This window comes from Notolabrus celidotus, chromosome 10 (genome assembly GCF_009762535.1).
Source record: "Notolabrus celidotus isolate fNotCel1 chromosome 10, fNotCel1.pri, whole genome shotgun sequence".
Lineage (NCBI taxonomy): Eukaryota > Metazoa > Chordata > Actinopteri > Labriformes > Labridae > Notolabrus > Notolabrus celidotus.
The window spans coordinates 790,966-815,623 of NC_048281.1; the positions used below are offsets into that span (position 1 = coordinate 790,966).

A 24,658-nucleotide genomic window follows, 5' to 3' on the forward strand; every position below is an offset into this window, starting at 1 on the left:
AGTTGCTTTTCATGCCATCTGGAGACTCTCTGTAAGAATGGAAATGTCTATTTTACCCAACTATGTATTCATTTTTAGAAGGCATTCCAAAACACAATTTCATACTTTGATATTGAAGCGTTTTCCTTTCTAAAGGTCTCCTGGACAGCAGGCTTTGGGAAACCAAGTAATTGTTCTTAAAGGACAGGAAAACAGAGGAAATATGTCTTCTGTTCCTGCAATTAAACTGTCTCCTGTACTAAGAAACAGATGTGCAGATGGACAGTGTTAGCAGGCAGTGCACAAGAACAACCAATGTATGACGGGTAACTAATAACTCAGAGGGATTAATTACTGATGAAGTCATCTTTCTAACTCATAAACAACAGTAATGATGCTTGTTTAAACTACAAAAGGCACGCCGTCTACCCGAGAATCACAAAAGAGATTGTTCTGTTGACTGTTTACAAGTGCACAACTGATGCTTTTGTTACGGGTGTCAAGCCTCTGAATGAAACGAGTACAGAAACGATTAGAGTAAATGCCACATATGATCACCTCTCAGATCACACGCCAGGGCCAACATGGTTTGAGCTTGAAAGACGACTCGGAACAAATCTCAATCAGTTTTATGACAATGATTGCCTCAAAGCCAGTAATAATATAGATTTACACTTCTGGCACAGAAAGTGAGGCCATTTTTCTTTCTTGTCAGTGAAAGGCTTAAGGCATGCAACATGTAATATGGGAACATTTGCATGATAATAAATGACATATCATCCTAGTGATGTAGCCTATCTGTGTTTTTTACCCATAACTACAACCCTCTTTCATATACTCTTAAAGGTGACATATCATGCAAAATTGACTTTTTAATGGTTCTTTACCTGAAATATGTTTCCCTGGCATGTCTACAAACCCCCCGAGAATGAAAAAAATCCATTCTGCCCCTGTTCTGATTTCTCCACCTTTCTGTAAATGTGTGTGAAACGAGCCGTTTCAGACTTCAGTGTTTTTGTTACGTAACAACAATATCCGGTCTGTCACGGAGTCAGAGCTCGGAGCTTGTTCAGCCCATAGACTGTATAAAATAATACTGAATCCCCCCTCCGTTTTTCATTACCTGCACAAATGTGTGCTAACAAGGAGCTTAGGAGGGAGGCATGCTAGTTGTAGGCTGTCTTAATAAACACAAAGGTCGGTTTTACTCCCCACGTCTGCAGATTTGAAGATCTAGTGGATGATTTTTATTTGTCATGGATAAGCGCTAGCGCTAATTAGCATAGCCACATAGCTATATGTTCATAGCTGTAGCTGTAGCTGTAGCTGTAGCTGTGTACCAAGACACACGTCGACATACTGACAAATAAAACAACAAGAAACACTAAATCTGTGACCAATCCTTCATAAAAGGTCCCGCTGCCTTTCTGGTAGAGGTCGGTTTTACTCCCCATGTCTGCAGATTTGAAGATCTAGTAGATGATTTTTATTTATCATGGATAAGTGCTAGCGCTAGTTAGCATAGCTACATGTTCGTAGCTGTGTACCAAGACACATGTCTACATACTGATAAATAAAACAACAAGAAACACTAAATCTATGACCAATCCTTCAGAAAGGTCCTGCTACAGGCGCCTCTCCGTCAGGATCAGATTCTGGATCAGATTCAGAGGGTTGAAGTAACGTGATCTCTGAGCAGCCGTGTATATTCAGCCAACATGTAAACATTAGATCAACGTGCTGGAGAGCCGAGGCACATCCATTTCCTGAGGGGGCGTGGTCAGAGAGAAAACAGACTGTTCTGATGAGGAATGAAGAAGAGGGTTTTTCAGGCAGGCCAAAATCCGATTTCAAAGTGTTTTTTTGAGCATAAACTTTAAAGACATGTTTTGGGGACCTCTTAGACCAATATATATTGATGAAAAAAGCGTGATATGTCACCTTTAAATGGCATCTGTTCTGAAATCTGCAATACAAGTGCATAAGTTTGAAATATCAGAATTAATGTTAAGGCACTGCGAGGAGGTTTCGTATTGATTCCAATGATCCCTTTGGACAAAGTCACTAATGTTTTTTCTGGGATGAAGACTGCGTTCTCAATAACCCCCATTACCAACTGTCAAAAGATGTGGCTCTTGCTAACCTGTGTACTTGTTGTGGAAATAAATTAATGAATAACAGGTCTTCTCTTTTTAATATACTTTCCTTTGTTCAAGATGAAAATCTATTAACTTTAACACAACAACAACAACAACAATAAAACTTAGGTAACCAGTTAATTACTGTTGGCTTACAAAAGGTGTCCAGATGTAGTGGTCACAGCACCGGAGTCATGATGTGTGCTCTGGTATCCCAATAAATGAAAAACATAAATATACACACAGTTTAACTCTTGTGTTTATAGAACAGAGAAAGCATTCGTATGCAGGCAAAAACTTTCAATCCTGTTTGTAGCCATTTTGCTCTGTTACCCAGCAAAGCCCTGGTTTTACAGTCTCTCCATCTAAAACAGTACTTCAACAGAACACTACATATTTTGCTAACCCTGCTCTAGCATCAGCACTGATGACAAAACACTATGTAGAAGTAAGATTATGCAAAGAACATCAGGACAAAAAATAAACAAATAACTCCTCCTTGCTGACTTAACTCTCACTGCCAAACTTTACCAGTAGAGTTCTCAACATAACTACATCCAGCTAAGAGCCCAAAATCGACTCTGTGTTTCTCACAGAAGAAGCGACCTGAACACAGGCACCAAAACTCAGTATAAAGAAATAACCAGTGTTGTCCCTGATAACCTCATTTTACTACGTAGTTAATGAAGAGGCATCAGTATAAGAATGAGACCATTTCAAATACAGATAAAAACTCCTCAGAGTGCCTGAAAAACTACTCTGAGATACACATACTAACCAAAAAGTAGTAGTTTGAAGCAGGTGGTCTGTGAATGATTACTCATAATAAACTTGCTCAGTGTTGTTGTACCACCTTGAAAGGCAAAAACTAAAACAAAAGGAATTTAAGATCCTTATTTATGTGAAACATCTGAGTTACTCATGAAAGAGAATCTCTTAGTAGTTTAAGGATGCATCCATGCAGAAAGAAACATCAATAAGTGCTATGTAGACGCTTAAAGAACCAATATGCAACATGTCAAAGTGCAGGTTGGTAAGTTCCTGTGGTGAGTAAGTGTAGCTAAAATAGTTAGACATACAGTTTAATTCCATGATGCATTTTAAAGCATATTACAGGTTAAACCACATGATGTCAGGTAGTTTTTCAAGAGAGCATAATCTAAATCTAACCTTAGATTCATCACTTAAAGCTGGGGTTGGTGGTCAGATTTAGATCCACTTTTTGTTCTACTGGTTTAAATGATCTTTATGTCCTGATGGTAATCAATACATAATGTGTTCTTAAAAAAGAGGTAAAAAAAGCTGCTATCTACAGCCGGAGTAAACCTGGGAAAACACCAACCAATCCCTGCCATCAGGAGCCAAATGATGAAACCAATCAAATCCCGTCCTGCCGTTCTGCCCGCCTCCTGCAGAGCGTACATTTCATGTTTGTTTGTGTTTTTAACTTTCACTATGAGAATGTTTTGGTGTTTTCTTACCGCTGAGTGAGACATGAGTTGACGTAGTGCAAAACACAGAGGACTGGGTTTGATTCAGTCACCGTCATATGGTTATGTATCAGCGGCACTCGTGCATGTGAGCTGGGGCGTCGTTTTGGAGGAGCTCCAAGGGAGGGGCTAGATGGAGTCCTGAGGATATGTTACATTCAAATTCATGCTAGTTTTCCTTGATTACCAACCCTAGCTTTAAGCTTTCCTCCTTGTGTGTTGAGACCAAACTAGTTTAATATCAATATGTCAAGTGTTCCTTTTGTTCAATAGATCACCTTTTCCTGATTCAGCATCTAAGTTTATCCAAACACCAGTTGTTTTCCTTGTTGTGAAAGTAAAGATACAAACCCTGACAGCTCTGCACACCCATCGAGTTTTCAGGCTATTCCATCCAGACAATTTAACAAAGTAAAGCACTTACTGTTATTGTTCTATCCCCTGCACCTGTGATATATTTCTGAGCCAAAGCACATTTCTGACACCGACTGAGGCCCTGCCATAAAAAAAAAGAACAGTGCCTGTGAAGCAAAAGTGAAAGACCTAAAAGTGACAGTGAATAGCACAAAGCTGGTACCCCTTTCCTTCACACACCAGAACTCAAAAACTTAAGCCCTGATTCTCAACAACATCCCTGTGATAGGAATTATCTTTCAAGACGAGCACATCCAATTTGCAGGACTATAATCACTCTCAGCAGATAAATCAGCCATAAACGTCACTATTGTTGAGCTAAGACTTTTTTGATGGGAACAGACTTTGGAAGCACTGAATACCAAAGAAGTCTTGACAAGTCTGGGAGTGGCTGCTCAGTGATTTAATATAATAGAAATGACTTCTAAATTGTTACGTGAATAAAGAGTAAATACTAAATCCTGACTGCACACTTGGGACTTAAAAGCAACATGTAGACAGTAGTCACCAGTGCACCAATGTCAGTATGAAGTTACTAGATGTCCAAAATGAACCATCTTAGACGGAGTCCCGAGGCAATGCTACATTCAAATTCTTGCTAGTTTTCCGTGACTACCAACCCTAGCTTTAAACACCTTTAGAGTTAACAGTTCCTCATGAATAACACAAAGACAAGGACTTGGTTACAGACTATGATTGATGTACTCCAAAAAAGAGAGAGGTTGGCAAAACAAAAGCTGTATTCACATGTCCAGGATAAATGTCCAAGCTCCAAAACCACACAGTAAAATCCACAAGGAAACACAGAACTCCAAACAGGATCACAGGGAGGTTATAAAATGAACTTGCCACTCACTAAATACACTCAAGGTAATCAAACACAAAAGACACAGGTGAAACTAACGAGGGTAATCAAAGTGGAGGGAAACACACAAGGGCAGGAAGTAAAACAAGACTTGACATACGGGCAGGTACTACAAAATAAAACAGGAAATGATGAAAGTAAACTTAGGAAACAGACAGTGACTGAAATGAGAACAACAAAAACAAAATAATACAAAATCTAAGTAAATAGGAACAACATAAGATGCAGTTGACCGAAGTTATGAAAAGTCAAAATATAAAAAGATAACCACAAGAAAAGTTAATTAAAAAAATTTGATAATTAAAAATAACAGAATTACACAAAGAATACAATTGCTTCATTGTGTTTGGCAGTGTACTAAGATTAAATGTTCTGGAAAGAGATAATAAAGATGATAGAAAAAATTGTTTTAAAAGATATTCTGATGGATCCCAGGCTTTTTATTTTAGGACTTTAACCAAATAATCATAAGTTTACTAAAAATGAACAGATAATGATAGATTTGTGTCTATCCAGACAAATGCTTGTAACACTTCCTTTGGAAAAAGTGACGTATATTATAAAAGGAAAAAGTGACGTGTTGGAAAAAATATGGGGACCCTTTACTGCCTTCATTAAAAAGTATTGATTGTATTTAAGTACGTTTTGTTTTGTATTTTGCTTAATTTCCTTTTGTGATTCATTTTATATATGTGTGTGCATGTATGTGTATACATATCATTATTTTCATTATCTCTATTATTATATTTGTTATTATTTTGCTGTTATCTACTCATGTAATTGGTTATTTATCCTTTTTTACTCTTGGTTTGTTGGCCAGTCTCCCAGGGGGGTGGGGTGGGTGGGTTGCAAATGTTTTGCATAATGTATAACTTGTAATTGATTGGAAAAAATCCAATAAAAACATTTGAAATATTAAAAAGTATTGAGCTGTCAGATGATGAGGAGAAGGAATGAGTTTTCTCTGATAGAAACCTCAATACATATTAACTGAAGCTTATGGAGATAATATGATATATTTATTTTTTGATTGTGTACTAACCTTTCATGTTATTTTATTTTATATATATATTTGCATAAAAGATGGCTTTTGGTCTGAGAAGAAGTGTGTTTTAATGTTTAAAGGTGACATATCATGCAAAATTTACTTTTTAATGGTTCTCTACCTGAAATATGTTTCCCTGGCATGTCTACAAACCCCCCGAGAATGAAAAGAATCCATTCTGCCCCTGTTTTGATTTCGCCACCTTTCTGTAAATGTGTGTGAAACGAGCCGTTTCAGACTTCAGTGTTTTTGTTACGTCACAACAATATCCGGTCTGTCACGGAGTCAGAGCTCGGAGCTTGTTCAGCCCATAGACTGTATAAAATAATACTGAATCCCTCCTCTGTTTTTCATTACCTGCACAAATGTGTGCTAACAAGGAGCTTAGGAGGGAGGCATGCTAGTTGTAGGCTGTCTTAATAAACACAAAGGTCGGTTTTACTCCCCACATCTGCAGATTTGAAGATCTAGTGGATGATTTTTATTTATCATGGATAAGTGCTAGCGCTAATTAGCATAGCCACATAGCTACATGTTCATAGCTGTAGCTGTAGCTGTAGCTGTGTACCAAGACACACGTCGACATACTGACAAATAAAACAACAAGAAATACTAAATCTGTGACCAATCCTTCAGAAAGGTCCTGCTGCCTTTCTGGCAGAGGTCGGTTTTACTCCCCACGTCTGCAGATTTGAAGATCTAGTGGATGATTTTTATTTATCATGGAAAAGTGCTAGCGCTAGTTAGCATAGCCACATAGCTACATGTTTGTAGCTGTGTACCAAGACACACGTCTACATACTGACAAATAAAACAACAAGAAACACTAAATCTGTGACCAATCCTTCAGAAAGGTCCTGCTGCAGGCGCCTCTCTGTCAGGATCAGATTCTGGATCAGATTCAGAGGGTTGAAGTAACGTGATCTCTGAGCAGCCGTGTTTATTCAGCCAACATGTAAACATTAGATCAATGTGCTGGAGAGCCGAGGCCACATCCACTTCCTGAGGGGGCGTGGTCAGAGAGAAAACAGAGTGTTCTGAGGAGGACTGAAGAAGAGGGTTTTTCAGGCAGACCAAAATCTGATTTCAAAGTGTTTTTTTGAGCATAAACTTTAAAGACATGTTTTGGGGACCTCTAAGACCAATATATATTGGTGAAAAAAGCGTGATATGTCACCTTTAATGTTGGTGGATGCTTTGGTTGTGAGGCACACATCCCTTTGTTGTTTTGTCACTAAAATGTGTAAAAAAAAAACCTCAATAAATATATTGATTGAAAAGTCAAAATAGAACTAAATAAACAAGAAGACAAGTAAATAAAAAAACCTCAATAAATATATTGATTTAAAAGTCAAAATAGAACTAAATAAACCACAAGACAAGTAAATAAAAAAAACTTGATAATAAAAAATAACCCTATTAGACAAAGAATAAAGTCATTTCTAGTTTGTAAGCACTCCACTTGCTTCTGATGTTTCTCTACCACTGCTATGTGTGTGCAACTGCTGTGACATAATCGTGACGTCTACTCCAAATTGTTTTATAGCAACTTACCAAGCCAAGCAATAAAATATGTTTTAACATGTGTTTCAAAAACAGAATTTGTAGAGGTCAGCCTATCTTCTTTACTGAGCTACAACTTAGCCATCCCCCTGAGCTTTAATCTTTCTCTTGGGAAAATCAGAAGTAATTGGTTAGCATATCTGAGTGGGCCTGTATTTTTAAGGGTCATATACTCAAATAATGGACTAGAATCTTATGTTAGCCAATAATGCTAAGAGTAACTGAGTTAATGTGACCAGAGAAGGGAACTGGGCAGGTCTGCTGTGGAGTGACCATTGATAGTTAACAACACAACATGTTAGACAACTATAACTAGCATGCTAGCTACATATATCTGTAAGATTACCTTCTATGGTAACATTTGACTCCCCTTGTAATGTTTGCTGTCTTATACAAGGAAAAAGCAGTCACGATGTTGCATGTATTACAACTATACTTCCCCTAGCTTGAGTGTTTTATTACACCATAATATTCTAATATGCCCGAGATAGCTTGATAGCTTCACTCCAATAAGCCATACATCCCTCAGACAGATACTCCACTCTCCCTTTCTGGTGTTCACCGCGAGGGACAGAAGGAGAGAGGAACATTCAGTAAGACAGAATGAGAGACTATTTGAGGGAGAGAAAGATAAATGAGATGTCTTCAATGTAAGCTAGGAACAAACTCTAGCTCTGTTTCTCTTCCTGCTTGGGAAACTGTGAGTGTGACTCAGCTTCCAAACAGATTTCAGCTTAATCAACAGAAACATCAACTAGTCATGATACAAACACAGTCAGATGCTAACCAAAAACAGCAAATTAGAGCATCTTACTATATGACTAATAAAGCTGCAGTAAAAGCCAGTGAAGGAGACTTAATATCTTTGCCTGCAAGTGTTTGTCTGCCAAATGTCAAATGAAAGCTTGTTTCATAGCACCACAACACCCTGTTTCTTTGCCGTGTGTTGCCTCTGTCATTTTATGTAACTCTTCCCTGGCCTACAGGTAGTTTGTGATGCGTTTAGACCAACCCTTCCAACTCTCTTTCAGCACACAGTCTTTGCAGATTCAACATAAGCCATGAACCAGCACCACGACCAGGGTTTGGACTCCATGGAGGGACTTTTCGGCTTCTATTCAAGGCAGACAGACCTGAGTCCCACAAGAATGACCGTTTTTATCTTATGCAAGTTCTCTTGTTGGGTTGCATTTGTGTACAGCTGTCTCTCACCATGTGTTGTGAGGCAGGTACATTCATGTTTAGCTTCAACATGTTGTTCATTCTGATAACAACAGTAACATATTGTGTATTTCATAGCAACCTCTGCATTAATAAAAAAGTAAGCAAATGCTCCAACACCTAGAGGGCAACAATTTAGCTGACTGTGGGAGAGTGTTCCCACACCACAGAGAACACTGCTATAGCTATGACCTAGCTAGTAGGGATGGGCAATGATTTTCAAATATTTGCATATTCGTTCACTTTGTAAAAAATCCTAGAGTGACTTTGAATATTTTCTCATTTTAAAAGTACAATTTTTTATTGTTTTTACCAGTGCCTGGTTGTACTACGGTATTCCTGCCAGACGGCGGCTATAGAGCGTCTTAAAGCTGTTTGCTAACCGTATTAGTAACAGAAGAAGAAGAATGCTAACTGCATTAAATAGCAACAGAAGAAGAAAATTCAGCGACATTCACAGTGATTTTCTGTTTCTGAATCTCACACTGCTACACACGTATTTCCAGAGACTGAACATAGCTGTGACATGTAAACACACACGCCACGCTGCGTCACAGTAACACCAACATAAAGATCGAGACAGACGCTGTCAGTGCCCGCTACTAGCAGCACCTCGTCCTGCTGCTAGTTAACATGACTGCCACACAAACAGGCTGTTAATGGGACAGGTGTGTGTGTGTGTGTGGGTGTGTGGGTGTGTGGGTGTGGGTGTGTGTGTGGGTGCGTGGGGGGGAATTATTCGAATTTAATACTAAATGAATAGTATTTTGGCTTGAAATACCCATCCCTACAAGCTAGCAAAGCATATGTGGTGAACTACGATTATTCTACAGCAAGTGTTTCATAGTAAGCTTGGAGCGTCTGTCAAACATACCACACAGATAAACAGACCTTTCATAGAGAAAAACTGACTTCATTTAACATATGTTAGCAGAGCTTGTTACAAATCAATGTTACATGGGGCATCCTTCAACTCTGCCCAGCAGAGGGCGCAAATGTTACACACAAAATGCCAGCTCGCTCAGCTGGAAGTGAAGCTTCCAGCATAGCGTCTGACCCCTGGTGGCTGGCTGCAGTATAGGTCAAAACTCAGTCTCCCCCATTCATTTGAATGGGGCTGCAGTCAAACTTTAAGAAATTAATACACGTGGTACTAGGGATGGGTACCGAATTCGGTACTTTTATAGGTACCGACCGAATTCTGTCGGTACTACCGAGTACCGACTCACGTAAAATCAAACGGTACCATGTTACGGTACCTGAACGCATCCCTTTGACTGTGCGGGAGTGGAAGAGGAGGTGATTTTCCATACTTTAGCTCTGTAATAAAGTCAGAGACTGACCGGGTGGACGTCTCTGCTCTGCTCTCTGCTCTCTGCTCTCTGCTCTCTGCGCGGGAGCGCGCCAAACGGAGCCTGCAGCCGACGGGTGCACGCACTCACCGCGAGGCAGAACTGCAGGAGGATTTAGTTTATTTTATACAGTCTATGGTTGAGACGGACCCTCTCTCTCCAACTAACTACCCTGTTTATAACCGTTCCTGTGTGTGTGAATGCCCAACAAGTAAAGGCTGATTTATACTTCTGCGTCGAATCGACGGCGTAGCCTACACCGTAGGTCTGCGTAGCTCCCGTACCTACGCAGAGACCTATGCACGTAGCTGACGTGCACCTCCTCCAAAATGTAACTACGCGTAGAGCCGACGCGGACCGCAAGCTCTGTGATTGGTCCTCTCGACGGCTTTGTCTTTCCCGCATTCACGGCACTTCCGGGATCCCGGACATCGGCCGCACATCGGTCGTGTATTTCATCTCCTCCTCTCTATTCTTCATGTAATCATGTCTGTATGATAAACAGCAACATGTATCAGCTGTAGATTAACAGAACACGCTCTGAATCGATGTGGAAAAGTAAACAGAGATCGTAGCGGGGCCGGAAGCAGGCGACCGGCTATCAGAGAGACCACACTGCCCTCTAGCGTTTCGGAGGAGAATTGCTGCGCGACACGGACACATCAACGCAGAAGTATGTGGGGCTCATGTCCGTGTCAGCCCCTGCAGCGTAGGGACGACACAGAAGTATAAATCAGCCTTAAGTTGTGTGTCCTGTTAATATAAAGCGACAGCGACTTTTTCCCGTCCGCAGACATTCACGTGTGTTCATTGATAAACTCCCGAAAGAGCAATTAGACGCCACGAGCACATGTCAGCTAATATATCTAATCACCTATATAATCCTGTTTCTGTTCATTTCATGTTAAATTAAATAAATATGTTAAATTAAACAAATTTGAGATTTTTTTTTTATTAACATTTATTACTACATAAACACACAAAAGTACCGAAAATTGGTACCGTTGAGTACCGGTACCGATTCCCAGGTACCGGGTATCTGTACCGTATTGGTTCAGATGTGAAAGGTACCCATCCCTACATGGTACGAATGTTTCTCACATCTGTATGCTGTGGTGATATGTAGTTATTATTTGACTGTTTTGTGTTCAAGGCCTCTTTTTTCTGTAAACTTTCTTCTTCGTTAGTTATTAGAGTTTCAAAAACTGTGTTTTACTTCCAGGTTTGCTTTGATTCACAGCTGCCGTAGAGAGAAACTCCATAGGATCTCGGGACGCTACGCTGCAAGGCAGAGCTCGTTACCGTGCCGACACAGAAATTACCGTGGCGACCACAGAAATTCTGTGGCTTCGCAGACTCTGGCTGCACGTTGGCTGCGCCCTGGAGCGGGTTTTTTTGGTTACAGAACCGTACAACAGGAAGAGGCTGAGCAACTCTGTCCATTTTTATTTACAGTCTATGATCAGAGCACAGATAGAGTACTCACACTACAGTTACTAAATTACTGGCAAATAATTACATTTTCTTAAAAATGATGGGAACTGATAGCAAGTGGAATTATTACCACTACAGGTTAATAGCGTGTGCACAGGATCGTAATTATCACCTCTTGGAACTTTAGAGGCTCCGTACTCTTACCACTTGAAAGTGTTATAATTAATAGTTAGCTCTACTTATATAACGTTTTTCTCCTCCTTGAACTGAACTGACAAAGTGCCAACTGCTAATTTATTGACCTGACTTATTCAGCGCTACAAAAGTCTTTATGACACTTTCTGTACACATCGTAACACAGACATTTTCATTGAAATTGTTAGAATATCACTATAAAGTTACAATATAATTCATTTTCATTGCAGCTCTTAAATCCAGGACAGCATTGTGTGATATCAAGCGAACTCAAAAACTCTAATTTCTGCATTCAGGTGCTTGAAAAGAAAATGATGCACAATTCTTTCAAACCTTCAACTCCATGAACTGTAAAGCCAAATGCTAGTTATTCTGAAGACTACTTTTGATTGCCGACATTAAATAGAGTATAATATAGAGCTAATTGACATTAATCCTTAATCATTGAAATTGAAAATAATTATTGTGGAGATTCTCCTGGAGACAGTGACTGGCTAACACTAGAAGGGAAATATATCACCAGTGAATAACGGTACACATTTGATAGAGATGATATATTAAAACCTTGTGATTAGCTGAATATTATAATTTGAGTTACTGTTTTTACTAGAAACCCTCATGGTTGTATCCTCATGTCATTTATTTTACTTTTTTGGTATTTCCATCTAATGAAATCTTTGTCTTTAACCTCGTCCTCCACTAAATGTTAATGTGCTGTTTACACAGATTCTATGAGCACCTTGAGTAACACAGTGTCAGAGGCCTGGGAAACGTACACTTCCTGCCCCTGGCCTGCCGTTCAAGGGGGAGATTACAGTGAGCTGAATAATTAACGAAAACAAGCTGGCAAACATCAAATATTGAAAAGGTAATGTTTGTATGCTAACGATTAAGAGGGCAAGTGAAGCACTTACTCGTCTAAAAGAGAGAGTTTGTCAGCCAAATGCATCTCCTCCTACCTCGCATACCTGCAGTTTCACAGCCCTGAGAAGAACGAGGAGTCCTTCCCCCCTGTTTTAAGCGTTGTTCTGATCAATTATTAAGCAGGCTGAATAAATAATGAAGGCTGAATAACCACATTGGTGAGACATCCTTTCTTGACCTCTCTCGTGCTGGAGGCCTCATTTCTTTTTTACAACTTTGCAACAGGTTTTTAAATGTTTGTCATGGAGAGAGTGATGCTCAGCCTTTATAATGTTAGGTTATTAAAAGGCACAATTACTCTTCGCACTAAAAGCACTCACATAATCATCAGACAGGGTGCTTTAATTACAGCAGGTCTTTAAAGGTGCTTTTTCTGCAAAGGAAAGTAAAACATTTTCGATTAAAGAACTCTTTAAAGCTCCCTCAGTGCAGCCAATCACTAACTTTTGGCTCATTTTTATTACACCTCCGTACTGCTGCCTTGCCTTTCAATTTAGAGTTCTGCCAGAGGTGCAGACCTGCATGCACTACCAGCATTTCTGACCTCCATGTTGACACATTTTGAAAGCAGATGGGTGATTCTCTCCAGACCACTGGTAATTCACTCCACTTGATGGGATTTACAGGGGGCTTTGCATATTCTGCACTCATCCCTGTCGCTTCAACTATCAAAGCACCACGTGGCCTTTGAGAGACAATAATAGCAGGGGGATTCAGGGAAGAAAGGACAGTGGTCCCTGCATAGAAACAGCCCCACAGGAGAGGAGATATCATGAGGTAAATAAATATTGTGATAAACATTCACACAGCACCACCATTAAAGTTAAATCGCTGACAAACTGAATTGGACTAAGTGGAGCCAAGGGATCCATTCAGCAAGGGATTAATACTAATATTGTGAGCTTCAACTTCTTTTAGATGCACATAAATAAAATGGCAAAAACACATGAGCAGATTTTTTGGGCCAAAGTCTGCAAGTGCACCTATTAAAGATAACACAGACTTTGCTCATTTATCTCAAGTGATACAAGCCAGAAAATTACAGGCAAAGTGCCACCAATGCTTTGACTGTGATAATTACACAAAATGATGACTACACAGTCAACCGTGCAGGATAAATACATAAACAACCTGCCAGCTTGTTTGAAAAGAGTTGGCTTTTTACATTCATTTACTCGTATAGAAACTCAATTATTACAGTTTTAGCTTCACACAGTAGGAAATTCCACAATGCAGCACAACCTCATCAACTGCATTGCTCATTAAAAACACTACAGTTTGTTGTGTTGCTTAAAACTCCTTCAAGCTGTATCTATAAATAAGCCTAGAACTGGACCAAAATGATATTTTGACACCTACACTGTTCCAAACTGAGCGATGGAATATTCATATAATCTCAATATGGTGACTAAAATAGTGAAAATCTGTGCTAGATAGTAGATCATTTCATTTGGATCAATGCAAACCACTGTTGACTAAGTTGTAGGGATGGGCAATTATTTTCTAATATTCAAATTTGTTCACTTTGTAAAAATAGTAGAGTTACTTTGAATATTTTCTCATTTTAAAAGTACAATTTTTCATCAGTATTCCCTCCAGACGGTGGTTATAGAGCATCTTAAAGCTGTTTGCTAACCGCATTAGCAAACAGAAGAAGAAGAATGCTAACTGCATTAAATGGCAAAAGAAGAAGACAGTCGCGGCGATTTTCTCCGTTTCTGCATCTCACACTACTACACACGTATTTCCAGAGACTGAGCATGGCTTGAAATGCCCATCCCTACTAAGTTGCTCTCTGCTACATGCGCTGCAGACAGTGCTGCAAGTATTTAGAAGTATGGATTTGGCTTGGGGAGAAAAGTGCACCATTTCTAAATCACCCTGAGCATTGTTTTCTGGTCACATAATCTGCAGAAGCAGTTTTTGTATCAGTATTGTATCAAACAACATATATACTGATTTATACTAGTATCTGTCACCGGATTATATTGGCCCAAAGATTTATCATTCAGCTCCACTGTCAGTCCCAGCAGATCTTTCTAAAAGTCACCATGAGATTTTTCCTCCACACAGCTCTACATTTCTCAGCAGCAGAGGGACTCTCAGTGTCTTCCTGCTCATCGTTTTGTTTTTTACTGCAAACTACTTCACTTGATTTGTTCCTTCTCACCTCCCTGATCAGCTGTAATCCAGCAGCAGACAACTGTAGTCAGTGATAGCCAGATAAACAGACTTTCATTTTCAGCAACAAGCTTTTAAAAATGAGGAGCATTAGGGCCTGTATCCACTCACAATATTTTGCACACTGGCAGCACCATTTTATCTATAAAACTAATGCAGTTGAGTGTTTTCAGAACTCAGCATCCTTGGCACATGCACGCCTTCAGCCAAGCTGTGTTGTTTTGCTGTGATACCAGCGCTACCAGTTGAAGTAGTTCGACCAGCTCGCTCGTTAATGTCCCATTCTATCACCAATAAATCAATTTCAAGAAGGGGGCGAGACTTTGGATATCAACTTTGTCAAAATCAGTGGTGGAGGTCTGTACGGAGGACAAACAGAGCTGCTGCTAATCTTACAACTAGGGATGACCACAATTAATAGATTATCGATTAATTGATTGTTGAGAAATTACTCGAAACACACATTTTTGTTTTCAATTTTCAGTCACGTGGAACAAACATCATGTGGTCTCATATTACACTCATCTATCAGGGAGGTGTTTTAAGTTTAAAGCATGTTTCAATGTGAATCAGCTGTTAAAGGTGTTGCACACAGTGGAGACACTCAGCTGGCGGCTGCAGCTGTGCGTCAGGTCTCCACATGCGCTTTTTAAAAGAGGATCAATACGCAACTGCTGCCAACAACGACAGAGATACCTAAGGTTGACAACTTTAAACAGGACATTTCCACCTCTAGATACAAAACCAACAGACTGGTGGGAGTTGCTAGTATGCAATGTTTGCAGATCAGCAACATCAGAGCCGTCTGAGCTCTTCTGCAGCTGGACTGATTCTGACCAGGTTGTGCTCCCGACTGACACCTGACCAAATACATGTTTATTTCTCTCAATAAGAACAGGTAGACAGAAAACTGGACACTGTGAGTCTGAAGTGCTTTTCTGTTAGTATTATGAGCCTTCACTTTATAAGACTATGTCCGCTGAGAATATTTCTATGAGCCTGATCATTGATAATCAGCGTTAAGGATGTACCAGTATTCAATACTGTCAGTTATATGCATTTTGTTGCTGTAGAAAATATTATTTAGGGGGAAAACACCGTATTTGGCCTTGTTTATGACATAATAATGTTATTTGAATTTATTAATCAATAATTGATCGTTATCATTTCCAAAAAGGAATCACGTAAAATACTTAAAATGTACATCCCTAGTTACAACCTACCTAATGCTATGATTTCAATCAGTTGTTTTTACGTTGTCTTTTTTAAAATGTAATTGAAAAAGGCAAATATGAACCACAGAGCATTTTAAACCAGACTTATAGGTCACTACCAAGGGAAGCAGACGTGCTGTGGGACTAATTTTGTCCACAGTAAGCCCAGGTGAGAAGTGCTCTGAAATTGAGGTCATGAGCACATCCAGTGCAAAAAACTACTGTTAGTGGACACAGGCCCTAAAGCAGGTTCAGCCAAACATTTCTAAACGAATGGTTGAAACAAAAAAGAACTATATGGAAAGTAAATATCAGACTGAAACTTGACATTTCAAACACGCTTGAAATAATTGAAAATGTTTGATCTAAAGTTTCACTGAGGAAACGGTCTGTTTATTCGTTCATCTGCTTATTAGCGAGTTTACTACTGTATTCACGACACAGCAAGAGGTATGAACCCCACTTCCAGCTCAGGAAATAATTAGATCAACACACCTTTTTCACAGGAGATATTTTGACTTGTTGAGGGAAAGAAGTTTTTTTATCCAAGTCTTCTACTAAGTTATGTGTGACGGTGAACCAGCAGGTACAGTGCTAGAAAGAAAATTCTGTGAGATGAAACTGAGATGTGATTTATATGATTTTCACACTCATTCTTTCCCTGTTGAGGTGCATGAAAACATCTATGTAGAAAGGGTCTAAAAGGACCTGCACCATTCTCCTTACCTGTTGCTTTATTTCAACAGAAACTGAAGAATGAAGGATTTGGGATTTGCTCATAATAACACATTTTCTATCACCTCCAGGATGTGGTCTTTGTGACAAAAACATTTCACAGCAGTCATCATTTTCACGTCTGGTGAAGTTTCACTCTGGCACTGCTAATGTGTAGATTGCGTGATCCCACACCTTAACCTTAAGACCCAATTATCTGGCTACCATATACAAACTTGCGGCCTGTCTAAAAAATGAGAACATATTCGCTCAATTAAAAATGAAATATGACTCATAGGAAAAGTGTATCTTCATTTCTGCCTGGTGCAGTTCAACACATTGCATTTATCCCAATGACACACTGGGTTCACTTAAGGCATCTGGAGACCAAATCTGCACTCCCGAGGGAACAGAGTTTAACTAAGTGTCAAGATCAGTTTAGGATCCTCTGTTCTGCCTCAGTGAGGACTTCAGTGGCAGTTGTTCATACCATCCACAGATGCAACCCAAACAGAATGACAATCTTTGTTGAATCAAGTTTCTCCCCCTCTGTTTTCAGAACCTGATCCAGTTCTTGTGCACAGTGAGTACTGCTGCCCCATTTACTGCTTATTCACGTCTTAGCACTAAAATGACATTGAGAACATTGCTGCTTGTTTTTCAGCCTCGTCTTTTGTCCCTGGACTGGACACAGTCACACATTAGTGTTGTTGTGAGAGTCCATGATGTACAGCAGGGAGTAGATAATTAAACCACCACAATTACGTCTGTTTTTATAATTATTATTGTGAGGGGGTTATCTTTTTCACCATGAACCTAATGTCACTCGTTCCATTCTATTAATTCTAATTGATGCTGGGTGTGTGTTTGTGCAAGTACGTGTGTGTGTGTGTGTGTGTGTGTGTGTGTGTGTGTGTGTGCTTGTACAGTTCTCAGTATGTGCACTTAAGCCCCCTTCAAGGCGTGTTGGATAAAAGCCTCCGCCTAAATGCATACAAGAGTGTGTCAGGAAGTGGGGAGGTAAGGACAAGTGTGTGTTTGGACAGGATGCATCACGTAGCATTATCGGGCATTACCAGCGGATCATCTCCAACATCAACAGCAGCATGAAATCATCCTCTGACACAAGACTATACATATGGATGTTAAGGATAAAAGAAATAAACAGACTAAGGCTGAGATGGGAGAATGAATCCATGCATAGTATATTAGCAAAACAGATGAGCTAATTCATCACAGCTAATGCCACTTAATATAGATTCTGAAAAGACAACTCTTTGACCTAAACTACCTTTGAATTTAAAAAAAACCCAACAGATAACTGTTAAAACAAAGGCAGTTACAGCAACCTCTTTTAAGCTTCATACTGAGAGAATTTAATTACCAAAGGTGCTTCAAATAATGACAGCAATTTTCCGAATTTTCTAAACCACAATAATAAAAAGGTATTTCTCCTTTAGTCTTGTGTGGGTTTTAATTAAGCCGGTCTTAATGAGCCAATTACCATAATCAAATTCATTTTTAAAACTTTGATATCCAAATAAGGTTCCTCTCTCCTGACAGAATTTCACTGATGACAAGTAAAGTGAAAATAAATTACAGTTGGGTTGGAAGCTATGTTTCTTTTTTTTTTTATCTCCAGCCAGCTACCTGCTGTCACCACACAGAATCTTTCTGTGGTGCTTGTAATATATCATGGACATGTTTCCCTCTCTTTGTATTAACATGTCATCCAAGGCTACCGACAATCAGTGTCGGGCTGCAAACGGCAGTCATGGCTCCACATTGATGTGTGGCTGTTATGAGCTATAATATCAATACTGCTGCTGCTGCTGCCCGTGAGTGTGTGGGATCGGCTCGGAGCTATTTTAAGGGTTCAGACTTGGACAGGCGACAGGGGAAATATATGGCGGCACAGTCGGCTGATTTACAAAGGGAGGCGAGGCGAGGCTGTGTGTGTGTGCGTGTGTGTGTGTGTGCGTGTGCTCTGCAGCCCGGTCCCGATCCCTTTATCGCTTTGGGCACCGAGGACGGAAAACAAGTTTACAGCTCGGTGGCCAATAAAAGAAACGACTACATTAAGATTTAGTCCAAAGTAAGGCACGATTAAACTGCTAGGATGCCAGATAAAACCATCAAACTTGATTTATAATTTCCTGGTGCAATTCTAGCCCGCAATGTAAGAGCAGAACAAAACCTGCTTATATGTGAGTGTCCGATCCAAGAAGTCTCAGTGTTATTATTTATGTTGCGTGCGTCACGTTATTGAGGCAACAATCTTTGCCAATTATCTTCCTCTACATGTCTACCCCAAAACCCCCTCACTGTGTTGTTTTCACCTTGTCTCGGATCGAAAATGTCCTTCCTCTACCTGCCAGGTGATCACTCTGACCCCATCGGTGCCTGTGTTTCTGTCGTGCAGCGAGACAAACTCGACCAGGCTGAAATGCCTATCAAGCAGCCCCAAAACTCTGCATCCTCTCATCACTGAGCTTTGCAGAGCTCACTGTGAGCTCCGCAGCACTGACACCAAACCTGAGCAGGCTTACAGGACACAAACATAAAGCCACAATAAGAAGAAATCAGTGTCTGTTATAAAATATCCTCCAAAACTTTGATTCAGTCACTGCGTAAAATCCTGCGTGTTCGCTCGCCCTGCATGTTTAACTTGTGTTCATAATGTGTGCGCAATGAACATAAAGCCCAAACAAAGCCTGAAACTGTGCCTTCATGACATGACTCTCACCGGAGCAGTTCCAGCCGGTCGGCGTCTGGCAGTCGCTGAGGGAGGACGGGAAGGCGCGCAGTTGCTCCACAGGTAAAGTGGCGAGAAACGAGACGAGGGTGATCCGGAGCCAGCCTCCCGCTGTCCCGCTCCACTGGCGCAGCCGTCTGGGCTTCTCGAGCGGTGCCTCAGAGACACCCATATCTCACTGGCCCCGACAGCACAGGCGAGGTGGGAAAGACACGCAGACGCGCACCGGCAACTCCAATCCCAGCAGGTTCAGCGGGGCGCCTAGAGACCGACAGCAGACCATTTTCCGAGCGAGACCGTGCGCCCCATGTAGCAAAGAAAGAACCCCGCGTAGACTGTCCGAATGGGTTCCTCCCGATCCAAAGGGGAGGTTGCTGCAAGTGGAGGAGGAGGACCAGGACAGTGGAAGGAAATTGCCTGCCGAGAGTTGGTGAGCGATGTAGGAGGCTGTGTGGGATGGAGTCGGGTGGAAAAGTTAGCCGGAGAGACTTGCCAGAAAGAAGGGGAGGATGCTCGAGGATGTGGGAGAAGGGAGGGAAGATGGGAAAGAAAAAAAAAGGGAGAGAAGGTGGTGCAAAAGGAGGTAATAAAAACTGCAAATGCGAGATGATGTAGCGAGAGTATCCCACGGACAATGTCTGGAGTCGACGGCAGTTGTTGTGTAATAGTATCCACGGGTGGAACGAGCAGCTCACCCTGCACGAGCGGATCGGTCCTCTCGTTTACTCTGTATGTGCTGTGAGCTCTGAGTCGCGGCGAGTTGGTCTCTCTCTCTCTCTCTCTCTCTCTCTCTCTCTCTCTCTCTCTCTCTCTCTCTCTCTCTCTCTCTCTCTCTCTCACCAGCAGCTAGTGTCTACCTTGCTTCTGATCACGTGGAGTATGATGCGAGGAAGAGGAGGGGGAGATGGGGGGGGGGGGGGTCCCTTCATAATAATTTGAATATCTTACTGGGGGTGTAGCAAAAGGGAGAAATACTGATTATAAAAAAAGGAAACACAGTGGGCTTCAGACTTAACCTCATCAGCTGGTGATGCCTCCACCACAGATAGGCAGTATAGGGGAAGATGCACTGCCTTTATAATTGGCCAGGAGCATTTAAAAAGTCTGCAGGAATCGATTCGTCCAGCCTGGCCTGGGATAATTGCTCTGCTTTGAAACTACACTGATGCTATTCCTAGGTCTCCGCCTGCAGGCAATCCAAAGAGACCAATATTATTCATATAGTTTTGGACATAAGCTACAGCTGTCACAGGGGGCAGGATGCAACTGGTAATTGACATGCTTTCGGCCATGAAAGCCATAAAAAGTGGCAGCATCTGTGCCAGTAAAAGAGGTCAAGTCCAATGTCTTTGAACCAAGAAAATTAGAAGCCATGCGCTTCAAAAAGCCCCTATACAGATAAAACAAAGAGGCTGCTGTTAAAGCCTGACACGGCTATGAGGACACTTGACCTCATAGCAGGGAAGCAAAGCTGGCATTGCTTTTAAACAAATAATCCTTTCATTAGCTAAAGATCACTACATGGAAATATCACTGTCTGGTGTCAGATGATTGGGTTCATGACACACAAGAGTTCAACTGCTTTGGTTTACAGAGTGGTCATTAATGAACAAACACACCGCAACATGTGCATGCAATTGGTCCTTTGTGATATTACAGTGTGGAAAATAACTAGGATTTCTTCTTGCACACACACACACACACACACACACACACACACACACAAACATTGATAAGGTAGGGAAGGTAAACACAGTTATGTGACATGAGGGTGATAATGACTACATTTATACGAACTGTCAAAGAAGGCAGTTCATCAACACTCTCATTGCATTAGAACCCACTGCAAGAATATCTCAGATCATTTGCACATGCAGTCATGCTTAAACAGAATGCTAACAACCATAGACTGTAAATAATGTGCAGCCAGAGCCTGTGAAGCCACGGTAACGAGCTCCGCCCTACAGCGTAGCGTCACAAGATGCTGTGCCCAGTTTTTTAACCTCTAATAACTAACGAAGAAGAAACTTTTCAGAAAAAAGAGGCCTTCAACACAAAACAGTCAAATACTAACTACATATCACCACAGCATACGGATGGGAGAAACATTCGTACCACGTGTATTTATTTTTTAAAGTGTGACTGCAGCCCCATTCAAATGAATGGGGGAGACAGAGTTTTTGACCTATACTGCAGCCAGCCACCAGGGGGCAGACGCTTTGCTGGAAGCTTCACTTCCAGCCAAGCGAGATGCACCCCTGCTAACAACCAGCAGCACCTATGTGGTTACACCCATGTTGTTGTTTTTTCCCAACATTGTCATTATTCATCTCGGTCTGTGTGTGAGATTGAGATTTCCTCTAAACTGGCGTTACTGTGAATGGTCTATCTACCATGCAGTTACAGAGATTTTAGGGGCCCTTTGAGCTCATTGTTTTGGTTTAATGATCAGCACATTTACTGTATAATTAAATATATGATGACTCTCTTCAGCCATTTCCAGCAAAATCATTGCAGCATAGAGCCTGTTGCATCACCGGAGACCCATCACACCTCGGCCTCCACCTGTTAGACCCCTCACCATCTGGAAGGAGATCCCATACAGGCATGAGCCAACTGACTAAAGAACACTTTCTTTAACTCACCGACCACGAAGGAAACCGAGTGTGACTGTGGAGACAGAGTGTGAGAATTTCACAGTGAAATGGCTGCTGATAAAAGAAACTTGCTGCATGAACGCCATAGACTGTATAAAAGAAGCAGATATGATAAGTGTTGTCTTTGTTAGTGGGTGATATGTGACTGATTATATTTGGAAAACAGGTTGAACTCACATTTCACAGGTCACTGTCTTATCTACTTGTCAATTACCTTTATCAGTACCTTAAAGCAAACTTAGCTTTAGAGGCGTTTTACTTTGACTGGGAGTATCTGACAGACTGAACACCTTTCTGAGTGGAAGTTGACTTGGAAAAAGGGATAGAAACCATTAACTAATTTAGAAATGAATGGGTACATTTAACTTGCCATCTGGTTTGATGTATTCCAGCTTTTTTTGTGACCAGTGAGGCTCCCCCTGCAGGACATCAGACATAATGCAGATTAAGACATTTTACTATCCCGGCATCACTTTTAAAGCCACATTCAAAGTCCACTTCCTCTATGCAGTCTTTCATAGACGGACAAGAGGCAAAGTTGGAGGAAACATTGTACTTTAAATTAGCAACACGTTTGATTTGAGCATCGCAACTTGACCCTTGACCCAACTCGATCATCAATCCCGCCCAACAAGGAGCACTACCTACCCCAATGGTGGGAATAAAATCTGCTTCCTTTACTGAGGCTAACTCAGCCTCAGGCAGCAGACACTAGATCCCACCATATTGCTTGTTTTTATGTTGAGGCTTTTATAAATTATGGGATGTGAAGCTTCTAAATGAGGTTCTCAGCTTAGTGTAAACAAAGAACAAACACATTTTAATCTGAACCGCAAACCCTTCACATCCTGAGATGCACTCTTTCCTAAATTCTATACTGTGCATATTCATGTTTTGTATTTTCAAGGCTAAAATGTTCTTATAAGTTTGTTTTTTTAGTTTATAGGAGCATGCGCTAAGTTTTATGTTGCATCAGAGATAATGGAGGGCAAGACTTTTTGTTTCTGCTCGACTCATAAAATGATAATTCATTGAATTGAAACCACAATACTCCACCAAACAGCAGTCAAGTTGCAGATGAATTAAAGCACTTTAAAGCAAAGTGGAGATATCTCTTCTTGGTTTTGGAGAAACTCAGAACATTTCGGAGTGAAAATCCTTGAGACACCAGACGAATGCTAACACTTGTTTTTGACTGATGGGTGAATTAACCCGTGATAGATTTTTGGGCCACTTGGGAGCAGTATAGAAACAAACTGTATACATGATACTGACATATTATAACCTTTAGGTTGATACTGCAAACTCATCAGCAAAGAGTGGCAAATTCACACATCCAGCAGATACAGAGAGATATTTGCATTCATTGGAGCTATGTTTCCTGATACCTGATGATCATAAGCCTCTGTCTCTTTAGCTCCACTGTGCTCATCAGACGGTTGCTAACCCTCTCAGTCTTCTGTTTGATGCTGAGTACAGTGTACTGTGGCTTTTTAGAGCTTTTTGTGCTGGAAACAGTTGCTTGTTGGAACAGAAAATGATGCTGATGAGAGCAGTTAAAGGACTTTAAGTAGTTTAATTGAGGTGTTAAATATAAAAAAGAACAGGCAAAGGGCTCTGCAGGGACGTGAGGAACTGCAGAGTCAGGAGACAGTTTTCTTTCTATAATTGACGCCTTTTACACACTTTGTTAAATGCTCCATTGTAAATATGAGTATAAAAATATTGATGATAGCAGCATTTCTGAGTATGGATGTGTGTGAATCCAATCTGTGGGACATTATTTTTGATGCACATCTGCCACGCAGTTCCAACAGATGATTAATGTTACTTTACATTTTGGGTTGGTGCATTGAAACAAAACATTTTGGTTGAGTAATGAATTATATTTATTAGCCAATCAGATATTCCTCAGGGTAATACACAAAGTAAAGAAATGTCACAGGTTCACTGCAATGTTACTGAGTTTGAATGATGTGGGTTAGAGTTTCTGACTCATCATTTAATCTTTCATATTATATTCAACTTGGACATTATAAATACAATAGAGTTTACTGACTTAGGTGAAAAATGTATGCACAAGCAGGACCTGTTATACAGTTGAAATGATAAGCCCCCCTTGTGAAATCAGATAAAACCCTTGATTTCTCCATGACAATGACAACAAGTGTTTATAGTTTATTTGTTTCAAAAATAACAAAGACAAAATGTTCCCAAAGTTTGATTTGGATATTTTATTGATGCAATGAATTGAAACAAGAAAAGGTAAAAATGACGTCTCCAAAATGATTAGCCCCCTGGCCCTAAGCAGTCAATGGTGCACCCTTTCTGAGCCACACCTGACAACAAGCTCTTGAAATAGTTCTTTACAAGGTCAGTACATGTCTCTGGAAGGATTTTGGCCCATTCTTCCAATGCAAACTGTTCCAGCTGGTCCAAAGCACATGTTTTCTGAGCATGGACGTTTACTGTGAGCACCAGCCACAGATTCTCCACAGTATTTAGATCTGGGCTCTC

General features: G+C 40.6%; 1 protein-coding gene across 2 annotated transcripts in view; it reads right to left on the reverse strand.

Moving 5' to 3' along the window:
* tmeff2a (transmembrane protein with EGF-like and two follistatin-like domains 2a) overlaps positions 1-20,199 on the reverse strand; it is a 202,854-nt gene extending 182,655 nt beyond the window's left edge. For both annotated transcript variants that reach the window (XM_034693327.1, XM_034693326.1), the window contains exon 1: positions 19,476-20,199. In XM_034693327.1, the coding sequence (XP_034549218.1) occupies positions 19,476-19,656 (181 nt within the window). In that variant the 5' untranslated portion in view covers positions 19,657-20,199. The remainder of the gene's footprint in view (positions 1-19,475) is intronic.
* Between the last annotated feature and the right edge of the window lie 4,459 nt (positions 20,200-24,658).